This window comes from Phyllobates terribilis, unplaced genomic scaffold (assembly GCF_046119375.1).
Source record: "Phyllobates terribilis strain yellow unplaced genomic scaffold, ASM4611937v1 Scaffold_4__5_contigs__length_816908805, whole genome shotgun sequence".
NCBI lineage: Eukaryota > Metazoa > Chordata > Amphibia > Anura > Dendrobatidae > Phyllobates > Phyllobates terribilis.
Genome location: NW_027362764.1, coordinates 497,432,838 through 497,446,050, shown reverse-complemented (window position 1 = coordinate 497,446,050; position 13,213 = coordinate 497,432,838). Strand labels below are relative to the sequence as shown.

General features: G+C 45.3%; 1 protein-coding gene across 1 annotated transcript in view; it reads left to right on the top strand.

Moving 5' to 3' along the window:
• LOC141264394 (regulator of G-protein signaling 9-binding protein B-like) overlaps nt 1-10,523 on the top strand; it is a 28,952-nt gene extending 18,429 nt beyond the window's left edge. Inside the window, exon 3 of the mRNA XM_073676689.1 lies at nt 10,065-10,523. Within this exon, the coding sequence (XP_073532790.1) occupies nt 10,065-10,417 (353 nt within the window). The 3' untranslated portion in view covers nt 10,418-10,523. The remainder of the gene's footprint in view (nt 1-10,064) is intronic.
• The last annotated feature ends 2,690 nt before the right edge of the window (nt 10,524-13,213 follow it).

The window sequence follows — 13,213 nt, the reverse complement described above, 5'->3', positions numbered from 1 at the left end:
CAGTCTCTCAATCAGCTCGTCCACCCTGGGCATTGGATAAAGGTCAAACTTTGACACTTCATTCAATTTCCGGAAATTGTTACAGAAGCGTAACGATCCGTCTGGTTTTGGAATCAGTATGATGGGGCTAGCCCACTCACTCCGTGACTCCTCTATGACGCCTAACTGAAGCATTTGTTTTACCTCAGCCGTGATGGCCTGCCTCCGGGCTTTGGGTACCCGGTACGGTCTCATTCGCACCCTTACCCCAGGTTCGGTGACAATGTTATGTTGGATAACCGTAGTCCTACCCGGTAGCTCTGAGAACACGTCGGTATTGCGCTGCACCAGCGAGCGAGCCTCCCGTCGCTGCTGTTTAGTGAGAGCATCACTTATCCTGACATCCCCCTCGGGCGCTTTCCTGGCTGAAGGTAGAGAACTCTATGGCGATATGCCCGGGGTGACGTCTGTAACTAAACACTCTCTGTCTTTCCAAGGTTTTAGCAGGGTTACATGGTAAAGCTGCTCAGGTTTCCTCCTTCCGGGCTGATACACCTAGTAATTTACCTCCCCCACTTTTTCTCGAACCTCATATGGCCCTTGCCACTTGGCCATGAGTTTACTCTCAGTTGTGGGTACCAGAACTAACACCCGATCGCCCTTGTTAAAAGACCTGACTCTGGCCCTTTTATTATATGTGCGCCTCTGGGCTGCCTGGGCATCTAACAGATGTTCTATCACAATGGGCATAACTGCCGCGATCCGGTCCTGCATACTAGCCACGTGTTCAATTATACTCCTAAGTGGAGTCGGCTCTTGTTCCCATGTCTCTTTGGCTACGTCCAACAGACCCCTAGGGTGTCTGCAGTACAATAACTCAAAGGGAGAGAACCCTGTGGAAGCTTGGGGTACCTCACGGACGGCGAACATCAAATAGGGTAGCAACATGTCACAATCCCTTCCGTCCTTAGAAACCACCTTTTTAACATGGACTTGAGGGTTTTATTGAACCGTTCTACTAGCCCGTCGGTTTGAGGGTGGTACACCGAGGTGCGCAATTGTTTAATTTTTAGCAATTTGCAGTTCCCTTGTCACTTTGGACATAAAAGGGGTCCCTTGATCCGTCAGGATCTCCTTAGGTAGTCCAAGGCGACAGAACATGGCAAACAGCTCCCGTGCAATCAGTTTTGCTGAGGTGTGGCGTAGTAGTATAGCCTCCGGGTACTGGGTGGCATAGTCGACGACCACCAGTATATGTTGGTGGCCACGGGCGGATTTTACAATGGGCCCTACCAAGTCCATTACAATCCGTTCAAAAGGTACCTCTATCACTGGCAGGGGTACCAATGGGCTACGGAAACTTGCGGTGGGTGTGGTCAACTGACATTCGGGGCAGGATTCACAGTACTTTTTGACCTCCGCGTAAACCCCAGGCCAAAAGAACCACTGTAAGATACGTTCTAGCGTCTTTTTTACCCCTAAGTGTCCACCCAGCAGGTGTGTGTGTGCCAAATCTAGAACCACCCGACGGTACAACTGAGGTGCCACTAACTGTTCCACAACCTCGTCCCTGATTTTATCTATCCTATAGAGCAACTCACCGTTGATTGCCATGCGTGGAAATACAGTATCTGCACCGGGCTGTTGAGCTACGCCATTTACCTCTAACACCCTTTCCCGCGCCTTAGCCAGGGTGGGATCCTGTAGCTGAGCCGTCCCAAACGTTTCCCGGGACACTTCCAGCTCGGGGATCGATGGGGTCTCCTCGACCTCTCCTGCCAGTACCTCTAAGGGAAACCTATCGGGGTCACACTCTGTCCCTAGGTTGGACACCCCTACGGTAGGTTCCTCTGACTCAGGTTCGTCGGGTACAACACCTGTAATACATTTTACCGGGGGAGAGTGGATTTTGTTTTTCCACAAAGTCCAGAACAGGGGCAAGTCTCTTCCCAACACAGTCCCATAGGGAAGAGTTTTTACCACCCCTACCACATGTTTTATTTCTCCACATGGCGTGGACAAGACTACCTCCGCAGTTGGGTACTCTCGGAGGTCCCCATGGATACACACAACCCCGACTGGCCGTCCACTGGGGTTGTCTCCTGCCACCAGCGACCCATGTACCAAAGTCACAAGGCTCCTTGAGTCCAAGAGGGCCTCCGTGGGGTACCCATTAACCAGTACCTGGCATAGTTGGAGTTCACTGTCTCGGGGGTCGGCGCTCGCCGTGCAGACGGTCTGGGCATACATTGAGACCCGGCGGCTATATCCGCAGTCCATGGGTTCCGTAGTCAGGGGACAATTAGCAACCACATGTCCCGGCCCCTGACACCGCCAGCACCTAAGGGTGGAGGTACTGTTAGGTCTTATGACAGTTTGGGAGGGAACCGGTCTCCTGCCACTCTCACTCCGGGGTTCCCCTTTAGCACGTGTACGGTGCTGACTGTCCCCAGCAGAGGGACGCAACCCCTTTCCTGACTCCTGGGTTGGCAGGGATCGGCGTGACAGCCGCGAGGGGGCAGAGTCCCGGATAAAGTCCTGAGTGGCCGAGTAGCGCTCAATCAGGCTGACCACCTGGTCGAGTGTGCCAGGGTCCCCTTGCCCCACCCAACGTTGGATAGCGGCTGGCAGAGTCCTCACCAGCCGGTCAATCACCACCCTCTCCACCATCTGGGCTGGAGTCAAAGTCTCAGGCTGAAGCCACTTCTTTACCAGCTGCAGGAGGTCATAAGCCTGAGACCGGGCAGGTCGGGTCACCACATAGGCCCATGAAAACACACGCTGAACCCTCACATACGTATTGACCCCCAGACGGGCAAGGATCTCACCTTTGAGCCTCTGGTAGTCCTGGGCGTCCTCTCGACTGAGGTTGAATCAGGCCTTTTGGGCATCGCCGATCAAAAACGGAGCCACCACTTCTGCCCACTGGCCAGCTGGTAGGTTTTCCCGCTCTGCCGTGCGCTCATAAATGGTCAGGAAAGCTTCCACGTCGTCCTCCGGTCCCATCTTCCTCAATGCTGAGCGAACCTTGTCCCGGGCCTTGCGACGTTCTGGCCGGATTCTGGTCATGCAGCTGCCGGTTGGGGTATGCCTCAGTCACTATGCCCGCATTCTCCACCAGCTGTAAGGCGGCGGTGTTCACACTGTGCAGTAACTGAGGCAGTGACCCAAGCAAGTCCAATAAAAACAGCTTTTATTTCAGCGACTCACGGGTTAACAGAAAGTCCTCCGGTTCGCAACCGGGTTAACAGAAAGTCCATACGCAATGGTTGCCGTGGGCAACGGCCGTGCCGGCCGCTCAGAGCCTGACAGGTGCAGAGGGTTCCCAGGCGTAGGTTCAGCCACACTCAATCCTGCTGAGGTTTCCTGCTGTGCTTCTAGCAGGTTCCAACATAGAACAACACTAATCCTTAGTGCAGGGTTTTAAAGGATCTGTGGCAAGAGCCACTGGAAAACCCGGGTTGGAGTGAGGAGCCTGCCCCACTGCCTCCTGTGACCTCCTCCCAGAAATGAAGGACCTGCTAGGTTTTTACTAATCTGCCTTAGCCAGATAGCCTGACTAGGTGCACGCTCACCTTCATTCCTGCATTGCAACCACAGGTGTGTCTGTGACTGCAATGCACTCCAATGGTTTTAATAGGTCTCTGTACACATTCTGGGGGAGATATACCGCCCCTCGTACACGATCCCGGTCACTGCCTCACACTGTCCAGTCATAAACAACATTTCCCTAATGAAATGGTAGGTGGCTTTGGAAACCAGAGCCAAGGACTAAGGGTCTGTTTACACAACTCACCAGCGGCACAAAATACAGCTATATGAAAAAGTTTGGGCACCCCTATTAATCTTAAGCTTAATGTTTTATAAAAATTGGTGTTTTTGCAACAGCTATTTCAGTTTGATATATGTAATAACTGTTGGACAGAGTAATGTTTCTGCCTTGAAATGAGGTTTATTGTACTAACAGAAAATGTGCAATCTGCATTCAAACAAAATTTGACAGGTGCATAAGTATGGGCACCTCACCAGAAAAGTGACATTAATATTTAGTAGATCCTCCTTTTGCAAAAATAACAGCCTCTAGTCGCTTCCTGTAGCTTTTAATGAGTTCCTGGATCCTGGATAAAGGTATTTTTGACCATTCCTCTTTACAAAACAATTCCAGTTGTTAAGTTTGATGGTCGCCGAGCATGGACAGCCCTCTTCAAATGATCCCACAGATGTTCAATGATATTCAGGTCTGGGGACTGGGATGGCCATTCCAGAACATTGTAAGATTAATAGGGGTGCCCAAACTTTTTCATATAACTGTAACTGGCAATCAGCTACTTGCTGGCTGATCATCAGTCATTCATCAGCACAGTCAGACGGTTCTTTTGATGCACTATGAACAATCCATATCCTTAACAAATCGTTCAATGTGACTTGGCTGTCATTGCTCTCGATAGCATGAGTCATTTTTACACCGGATGATCTCTTCTGAGAACGATGATCTTTAGTGTAGTACAACAGATCATTTCACCTTAAGAATGAAGCTTGTTTAGGCTGTAAGAGTAATGTGAAACGAGCATTCCAAGGAATTATTTGGACATGAAAGGTTGATTCACGTGTTTGGGGTTAGATGCATCTAAGTGCGTATCCATTGTTTCTCCAGCCTCAAGGAAACAGAAGAGATTCAACTCATTGTATTAGGCTACATTCACATGAATATGTCCAATTTTTCATGTACAAAAAGTGGATGTGTGAAGAAGAGAAAGCACAAGGATGTCTTTACTTTTCCTTTTTACTCACTTCCAAAAGCTTAAATGGCATAGTCAGATCCACAAAAAGATCAAAATAAAACAGTGAGATTTTCGCACAACTGCCAAAAAAGGGCAAACGGTGCAATGGAACCAGGCCTTATGCTAAGTTTGCAACCTGAGTGAAAAGTGTAAGTGCAAGATTAAGTGAGTGGAAATAGAGTGGAAATAGATTACCTCTTCAGTCGCATCAACATCATGTGCAGGGACAGTGCATACGTGACAAAGAGTAATTCTGTCTTAATCTCCTTTCACCTCTGTAGTGACCGATTATGTGAAGACACTACATTGTTCACAGATATCCAACCTCTATAGTCAATGTCTTTGTCTGTGAACAGACACAATTACAAGACTAATTGATCATATTTAAAAAGTGGGTAGAGAAAGGTACAGTGGCATGTAAAGGTTTGTGCACCCCTGGTCAAAATTACTGCTGTTGTGAACAGTTAATCAAGTTGAAGATGAAATGATCTAAAAAAAAAAGGCCTAAAGTTAAAGATGACACATCTCCTTTGTATTCTTTGTAAATTGTCACTTTTTACATTTTAAAAATTATAAATAGGAAAATGGGCAGATGCAAATGTTTGGGTACCCTTGGACATTTTTGTGCTCAGATAACTTTCACTAAGGTTTCAGACGTTAATTAGCCTGTTGGGGTTATTTCTTGTCCGTTATCATCGTTTGGAAAGGCTAGGTGATGCAAATTTCCCAGCTTTATAAAAACCCAGCCTCCTCTAACCTTGTGCCAAAAAACAGCTGCCATGAATTCTTCGAAACCGCTGCCTAGCACTCTGAAAATGAAAATGGTAGAGGCCTACAAGGCAGGAGAAGGGTATAAGAAAGTAGCAAAGTGTTTTCAAGTTGCCTTTTCCTCAGTTCGAAATGTAATTAAGGAACAGTGGTCAAGATAAGGTCTGGAAGACCAAGCAAAATTTCAGTGGTAGCTGCTTGTAGGATTGCAAGAAAGGCAAATCAGAACCCCCGCTTGACTGCAAAAGACCTTCAGAAAGATTTAGCAGACTCTGGAGTTGTGGTACATTGTTCTACTGTTCAGAGACACCTGCACAAATATGGCCTTCATGGAAGAGCCATCAGAAGAAAACCTCTCCTGCGTTTTCACCATAAAAGTTAGCGTCAGAAGTGTGCAAAAGAACATCTAAACAAGCCTGATGCATTTTGGAAACAAGGCCTGTGGACCGATGAGGTTAAAATAGAACTCTTTGGCCACAATGATGAAAGGTATGTGTGGAGAAAAAAAGGGCACGGAATTTCAGGAAAAGAACATCTCACCAACCATTAATCATGGGGGTGGATCGATCATGCTTTAGGGTTGTGTTGCAGCTAATGGCACAGAGAATATTTCACGGGTAGAGGGAAAAATGGATTCAATGAAATTTCAACAAATTTTTGATGCAAACATAATATCATCTGTAAAAAATCTGAAATTGAAAAGAGGATGCCTTATAGAAATGGATAATGATCCTAAACACATATCAAAATCCACAATAGACTACTTCAAAAGGAGCAAGCTGAATGTTTTACAATGGCCCTCACAGTCCCCTGATCTGAAAATCATTTGAAATCTGTGGCTAGGCCTCAAAATAGCAGTGCATGTAAGATGACCAAGGCATTTCACAGAACTGGAAGAATTTTCCAAGGAAGAATGGATGAAAATCCCTCAAACAAGAATTGAAAGACTCTTGGTTATCTACAGAAAGCGTTTGCAAGCTGTGATACTTTCAAAAGGGTACTAACCATACAGGGTGCCATAACGTTTGCATCTGACCATTTTACTTTTTGTAATTTTTAAAATGTAAAAGATGAAAATATATATATATATATATATATATATATTTTTTTTTTTTTTTTTTTTTTCCCCTAAAATACAAAAGAAATGTGTAATCTTTAACTTTAGACGTTTGGCTGTGTGCCCACGATGCATTTTTTAAGCGTTTCCACAGCGGCAAAAACGCTGCAGAAACGCTTAAAAAACGCATGGTAGAAGGCCTGCCATGTCCCCCAATGATAATCCGCATGTGCTGTGCACATGCTGCGTAAATTTCCGCTGCGGATTATCATTGCGGAAAAAAACGCAGTACTACCAATTATTTTGCGGAAGTGCTGCGTTTTCGCCACCATTGACTTGCATTAGAACGCGCCAATTCCGCAAGACTGCATCTGTACTTGCGTAATTGGCGCGTTCTAATGTACGGATGGTACCCGGGTGTAGAGGAGAGGAGAGTCTCACCCACACCCAGGTACTATTAAAAAAGCTGTAAAAAAAGAATAAAATAAAAAAAAAATGTATACTTACCTTCTGGCAGCCCGCGCTGCGCTCCTCCTTGCTTCCCGGCACTTCGCGATGGAATGAAGGACCTGCGCTAACGTCTAAGTCATGTGAGGGGTCACACAACGCTGACGTCGGCAGGTCCTTCACTCTACCGCTGCTGGCAGCCGGGACCGAGCGAAGCAAGCCAGCGCGGGCCATCGGAGGGTAAGTATATATTTATTTTTTTATTTTTTGACATTCTCTCGGGTCACACTATATAAATCCATGCTGTTTGCATGGATTTATATAGTGTGACCAAGTTGACAAGCACTTTCCAAGTGATGCTAAAATTGCTTGGAAAGCGCTTGTCAACCCGCATATGGAAATGCAAGTGAAGAACGCTTCACTTCCGCATGTCCCTGGCAGGAAAACGCATGTACAATTCGCATGTACAATCCACATGTACAATCCGCATGCGTTTTTTTCTGCCAGGGAGATGCAGAAACGCTCAGGAAAAAATCCTGAGCATTTCTGCATCGTGGGCACATAGCCTTACAGAGATCATTTTATCTTCAACTTGATTAACTGTTCACAATAACAGTAATTTTGACCAGGGGTCCCCAAACTTTTACATTCCACTGTAAAATCCTAACACCTTAAGTGTCTTCTCAAGACAACATTTATTCAGATATTTAGTTTTAGAATATAAAGAAAATAGATTGCAATACTATTAGGGTATGTGCACATGGTGCGGATTTGTTGCAGTTTTGACGCTGTAGAATTTCTACACCATTTCCGCACCTAATATGCAAATTAGGTTACTTGCGGTTTTAGGTACGGTTTTTACATGCGATTTTGCCGCATGTGTTTTCCATGTCTTCATGTTGAAATTAGGGAATAGCTTTTTTTTAAACAAACTTTATTGATCATCTAGTAGCGTTTTTGTGTGCGTTTCCGCTGCAGAAACGCACACAAAACACACATGCGTTTTTTACGCATGCGGATTTTCCTCATCTAATGCAAGTCTATGGGGAAAATCCGCATGCGTTTCCGCGAGAGAAATAGACATGCTGCGGATATGAAAAACGCACCTCATGTCAGTTTCTGCAGGTGATCCGCAGGTGCACAAAAACGCATAGTGGGCATGGGATTTCTAGAAATCCCATCCACTAAGCTGTAACATCTGGCCTCTGCGGTTTTGACTCTGCATAAAAACGCAGCGTCAAAACCGCAGCAAATCTGCACCGTGGGCACATACCCTCAGCCTTTCCATTACAGCAAATGACCCATAACTAATTTTGAACATATAGATAACATTAAAAGGAATCTGTCAGCAGGATTTCACACCCCGAATTATTTATATATAGTTCTTTCAAAGACAAGTCCAGTAATACCTTTACATGGCTAGTCTGTTCCTCCGCTACTAAGAAATCAAAGTTTGAATTGATATACTAATAAGGCTGAAGATCTAAAGGCTTTGTCACTCCAGGTCTATTCCTTAGCCAGCACCGCCTCTTCCTGCTTGACTGAAGGCTTCTTTGCCTGAAGTCATACAGCATAGAGGCAGTCAAGCAAGAAGAGGTGGTGCTGGGTGGGGAATAGAGCTGGAGTGACAGAGGCTTCATATCGTCAGCCTTATTTGAAAATTCCCTTTGAGGTATATATAACTTACAATTTAATTTTAAAGGGGATATCCGGGACTTTGTGAAAAGCAAAAAATGTACCTAAGCACTAAAAGGCAGGTAGTTGCTACCTACATGCCTGTTGTGCCTGGTGCCATTCATTGCCGGCACAGAGCGGTCATAGACCATTCCTGCCTGGGATTCAGCTGCCTCTGTTGATGTCACGATGACAGACCGGCGGCTTATTTTCCACCCTGCTCTGTTGACAGGGTGTGGCTTTCGACATAATTTTGATTGGCCCCCCAGTTAGGCAGCAGGAATCCGGCTGTCAATCAAAATGACGTTGAAGTCCCGCCCTGTCAACAAAGCGTAGCGGAAAAGAAGTGGCCTCTCTGTCAATGTGATGTCAGCACAGGTAGCTGAATCGCCGGCAGGTGCGCTCTGTACCGGTAATGAATGGCGCTGGGCACAACAGGCAGGTAGGTAGCTACTACCTGCCTGTCAATGCTTAGGCACATTTTTTTGCTTTTCACAAAGTCCTGGATATCCCCGTTAAATAATTACACAGTAAGGTGGACACTAAGAAATGGGAAAGTTCAACTAAGGAGGCAGTTATGGCAGACAACATCATGAAATATAGGTCTTTCTATATTTACACCAATCTCCACGTTAGCAACATTAATGACCACATTGTGCTTGCTTTTAAGTTGTCTTGATTTTGACATGTACTATGACCAATATTAAGGCTCCTATTTTATGTTCCCCCTGTTAAGACCCTAGTAGAAAAACACTAAGAATCTATGTTCTGGACCACTTGTCATGAAAAAATTTGTGTTCCTTTGTTATGTAATTTTATTATGTAAAATAAGAAAATCATAAAATGTGGAGAAGAGACAAATGTAAGTCGTACCTAGCCAAATCATATTGGAAGTAAGAAAACACCTGCATCAGGGGCGAACACAAATAGAAGAGGGCCACTGTGCAAGAACAGTATATGGGCCCCTCTTTGTGTCTATGACAAAAGCTGCTTGCTGCTTTGAAGGTGGAGGTGGGCCCCCTTGCCTCTTGGGCCCCTGTGGCTACACAGGTTTTTCCCAATGGCCACCCCTGATTCGCATGTATCAGATATTGCTCTTTACATGCTAGGATTAAAATAGCTACTTCTAAGGATAAATGTATTAAATGTTCTAACAGCATGATAGTTGTTATTAGTTAGGATGACCTACTTTTTCTTTTCTTTACCTTTTCTTTTATTATTGAGTGGTTATTTCGCCATGAGCATCCGGTCTGTTCCTTTCTAATCTACTATAAATAACGGCTCTAATGACGTGTACTAGGCATCCTTATTGACCTGTTATACAGCTTCAGACTTCTAAAGTACCTTTTATGTTCCAGGGAACACTTCAGCTATTGCCTCCAGGGCACTGAGCGTCCAGAACATCAACTACAGCAATTCACCAACTAACAAAGAGAAATTGGAGCACAGTGAACTAGAAAGTGAAATTCTGAAGGTGGACGAGATGATCACTGACATGGAGTTGAAGGTCAATGTGTTAAGGTGGACTGTGGAAGCCGCAGCAAACATGAATGATGAGCTTGATGGCACTGATGCCTCCTCAACAGCATTTCTTTCAGTAGATGATGGAGGAGGAGACAGGCGTCAGTGCTGCAGTGAAGGACAATTTATTGCGTCAATAATGCTATGTGGTGTCACACTTATAGCTGTTACCCTTTCTTCTATTCTCTAAATATGGTATACATTGCTGGATAACAGTAATGAGTAAATATTAACACAGTACTTCACTAATAAAATGTGTTTTATTACACTTATATATAGAAAATATGTAGATTTATATGCAGTGCGGTTAGGGTTTTGGATAAAAAATAAATAAATAAATATAGGTGATTTTTCAACTTTTGTAAATCTTTCTCTCGCTATTTCTTCCTAGACTCCTTTAGACTATATGGGTGCTACTAATGTTTATATATATATATATATATATATATATATATATATATATATATATATAAAATGATACTTTTAAACAGAAAAGTCATGGTTAGTAAAATAAAAAGTAACTTCCAATTCTAATCTATACATCAGCATTAAAATGCAAAAAGAAAAATAATTTGGCAGTAGTTTAACTTAAAATGAACATTTCACGTGAGATGACAATTACCTGTGATTATTAGCCACATACAGGACTAGAGTGTGAAGAAACTGAAATACAGCCAGGAAATCAGATTATGATAATACCAGACTTTTTAAGAACTAAAGCCATCGATGTGATTATGAGGCCAACTGAGGCAGCGGGACTTGTTTACAAGACATGTACAAGACATGGAATTTATATCTCCTTAAAGGATTTCCAGGAATATAGTATCTGTGTGTATATATATATATATATATATATATATATATATATATATATATATACAGTACAGACCAAAAGTTTGGACACACTTCATTTAAAGATTTTTCTGTATTTTCATGACGATGAAAATTGTACATTCACACTGAAGGCATCAAAACTATGAATTAACACATGTGGAATTATATACTTAACAAAAAAGTGTGAAACAACTGAAAATATGTCTTATATTCTAGGTTCTTCAAAGTAGCCACCTTTTGCTTTGATGACTGCTTTGCACACCCTTGGCATTCTCTTGATGAGCTTCAAGAGGTTGTCACCGGAAATGGTCTTCCAACAATCTTGAAGGAGTTCCCAGAGATGCTTAGCACTTGTTGGCCCTTTTGCCTTCACTCTGCGGTCCAGCTCACCCCAAACCATCTCAATTGGGTTCAGGTCTGGTGACTGTGGAGGCCAGGTCATCTGGCGTAGCACCCCATCACTCTCCTTCTTGGTCAAATAGCCCTTACACAGCCTGGAGGTGTGTTTGGGGTCATTGTCCTGTTGAAAAATAAATGATGGTCCAACTAAACGCAAACCGGATGGAATAGCATGCCGCTGCAAGATGCTGTGGTAGCCATGCTGGTTCAGTATGCCTTCAATTTTGAATAAATCCCCAACAGTGTCACCAGCAAATCACCCCCACACCATCACACCTCCTCCTGCATGTGTGACGCCCTGCTGTGCATGGAGCCACAGATCCTGGAGGGGTGCATTTCAGGTTTTCTCCACAAGAGGCCCTCAGAGCATACACACACCTCCATCTTCCACCCCAGACCACCAGAGGGAGCCTGGATAGGGATATAAATAGGGAAGGTGGAGTGATTCAGCGGTTTTAGTTTCTGCTCAGACACAGAAGGAGAGAGAGTCTGTGAGTGAGTTCTCCTCAGGAAGAGAGTGGAGACAGAACAGTCTGGAGTCCATAGCCAGTTCCTGCAGAGTGAGACACAGAGAAACAGGTCAGTCTGCAGTGGAGCTCAGTCAGACTCAAGCAACTCGAGTTAAGTGAGCTAGGAGCGTTGCTGATGCTCAGAGAACAGCAGAAGAGGCCGCCACCTAACTGCCAGTGTGTATAGCCTTGTGAGGGCCCTAGTAGGCCGAAGGCTAGAGGAGTGAGTAGCATTGGGGGCAGAGGAGCTTTACCTGCTCACCCCAGAAACCATATACCAGACACAGGGTCCGAGTCTGCAGGGATTCTTTACACCCAGCAGAAGACAACCAGAACCCCTGGCGAACTACATGTCCCAGGAATACCAAACGCTGACTGTTATACCAGGTTCAGAAGTTACCGAGCCCCCATATACCAGGGAGTGTGTACTCCAACAGAAGGCCCTACCACAGGATCAGCCGGTGCAGAACAGAGACTAAGTTAGGCCTAGCTCCAGGCAGGCAAGAGACTAACACTAAGCGGCGAAGAAACAGGAGGCCCTACACCTGCTCACTGGGGAGAGTCCTGCAGTGCACCCCTCACCCTACAGTGCTCCGGACGGTACCTGCATTCCCACCAGTAAAAGGTACAGAAGCAAACCATGTGTGTGTGTCCCCTGTTCTTCCTTGGACCTGGCTGGGTCACCGCCATATCGTGCACCTCGTTAAACATCGCTGCCCTGAGGCCTAGCTCCACCTGTGGGGAGCTACACCATCAAAGCTGCCGTAACACCGGCCTCAGTGGACCGCCGCAGCGCTGGTGATCCTCACCAGACACCACAGGTGGCGTCACGAAATTTGACATTTTATTTTCCCCTTTTTTAAGAGAGACCCCAGGGTACGGGCCCGGGAGCCGACCACCGCGACGTCCCCCAAGACCAGGCATTAAGGCCCGGGCGCCGAGTCGTCCCCATCCCCTGGGCGCCACACATGCTTCACGGTGGGAACCAGACATGTAGAGTCTATCCGTTCACCTTTTCTGCGTCGCACAAAGACACGGTGGTTGGAACCAAAGATCTCAAATTTGGACTTATCAGACCAAAGCACAGATTTCCACTGGTCTAATGTCCATTCCTTGTGTTCTTTAGCCCAAACAAGTCTCTTCTGCTTCTGGCCTGTCCTTAGCAGTGGTTTCCTAGCAGCTATTTTACCATGAAGGCCTGCTGCACAAAGTCTCCTCTTAACAGTTGTTGAAGAGATGTGTCT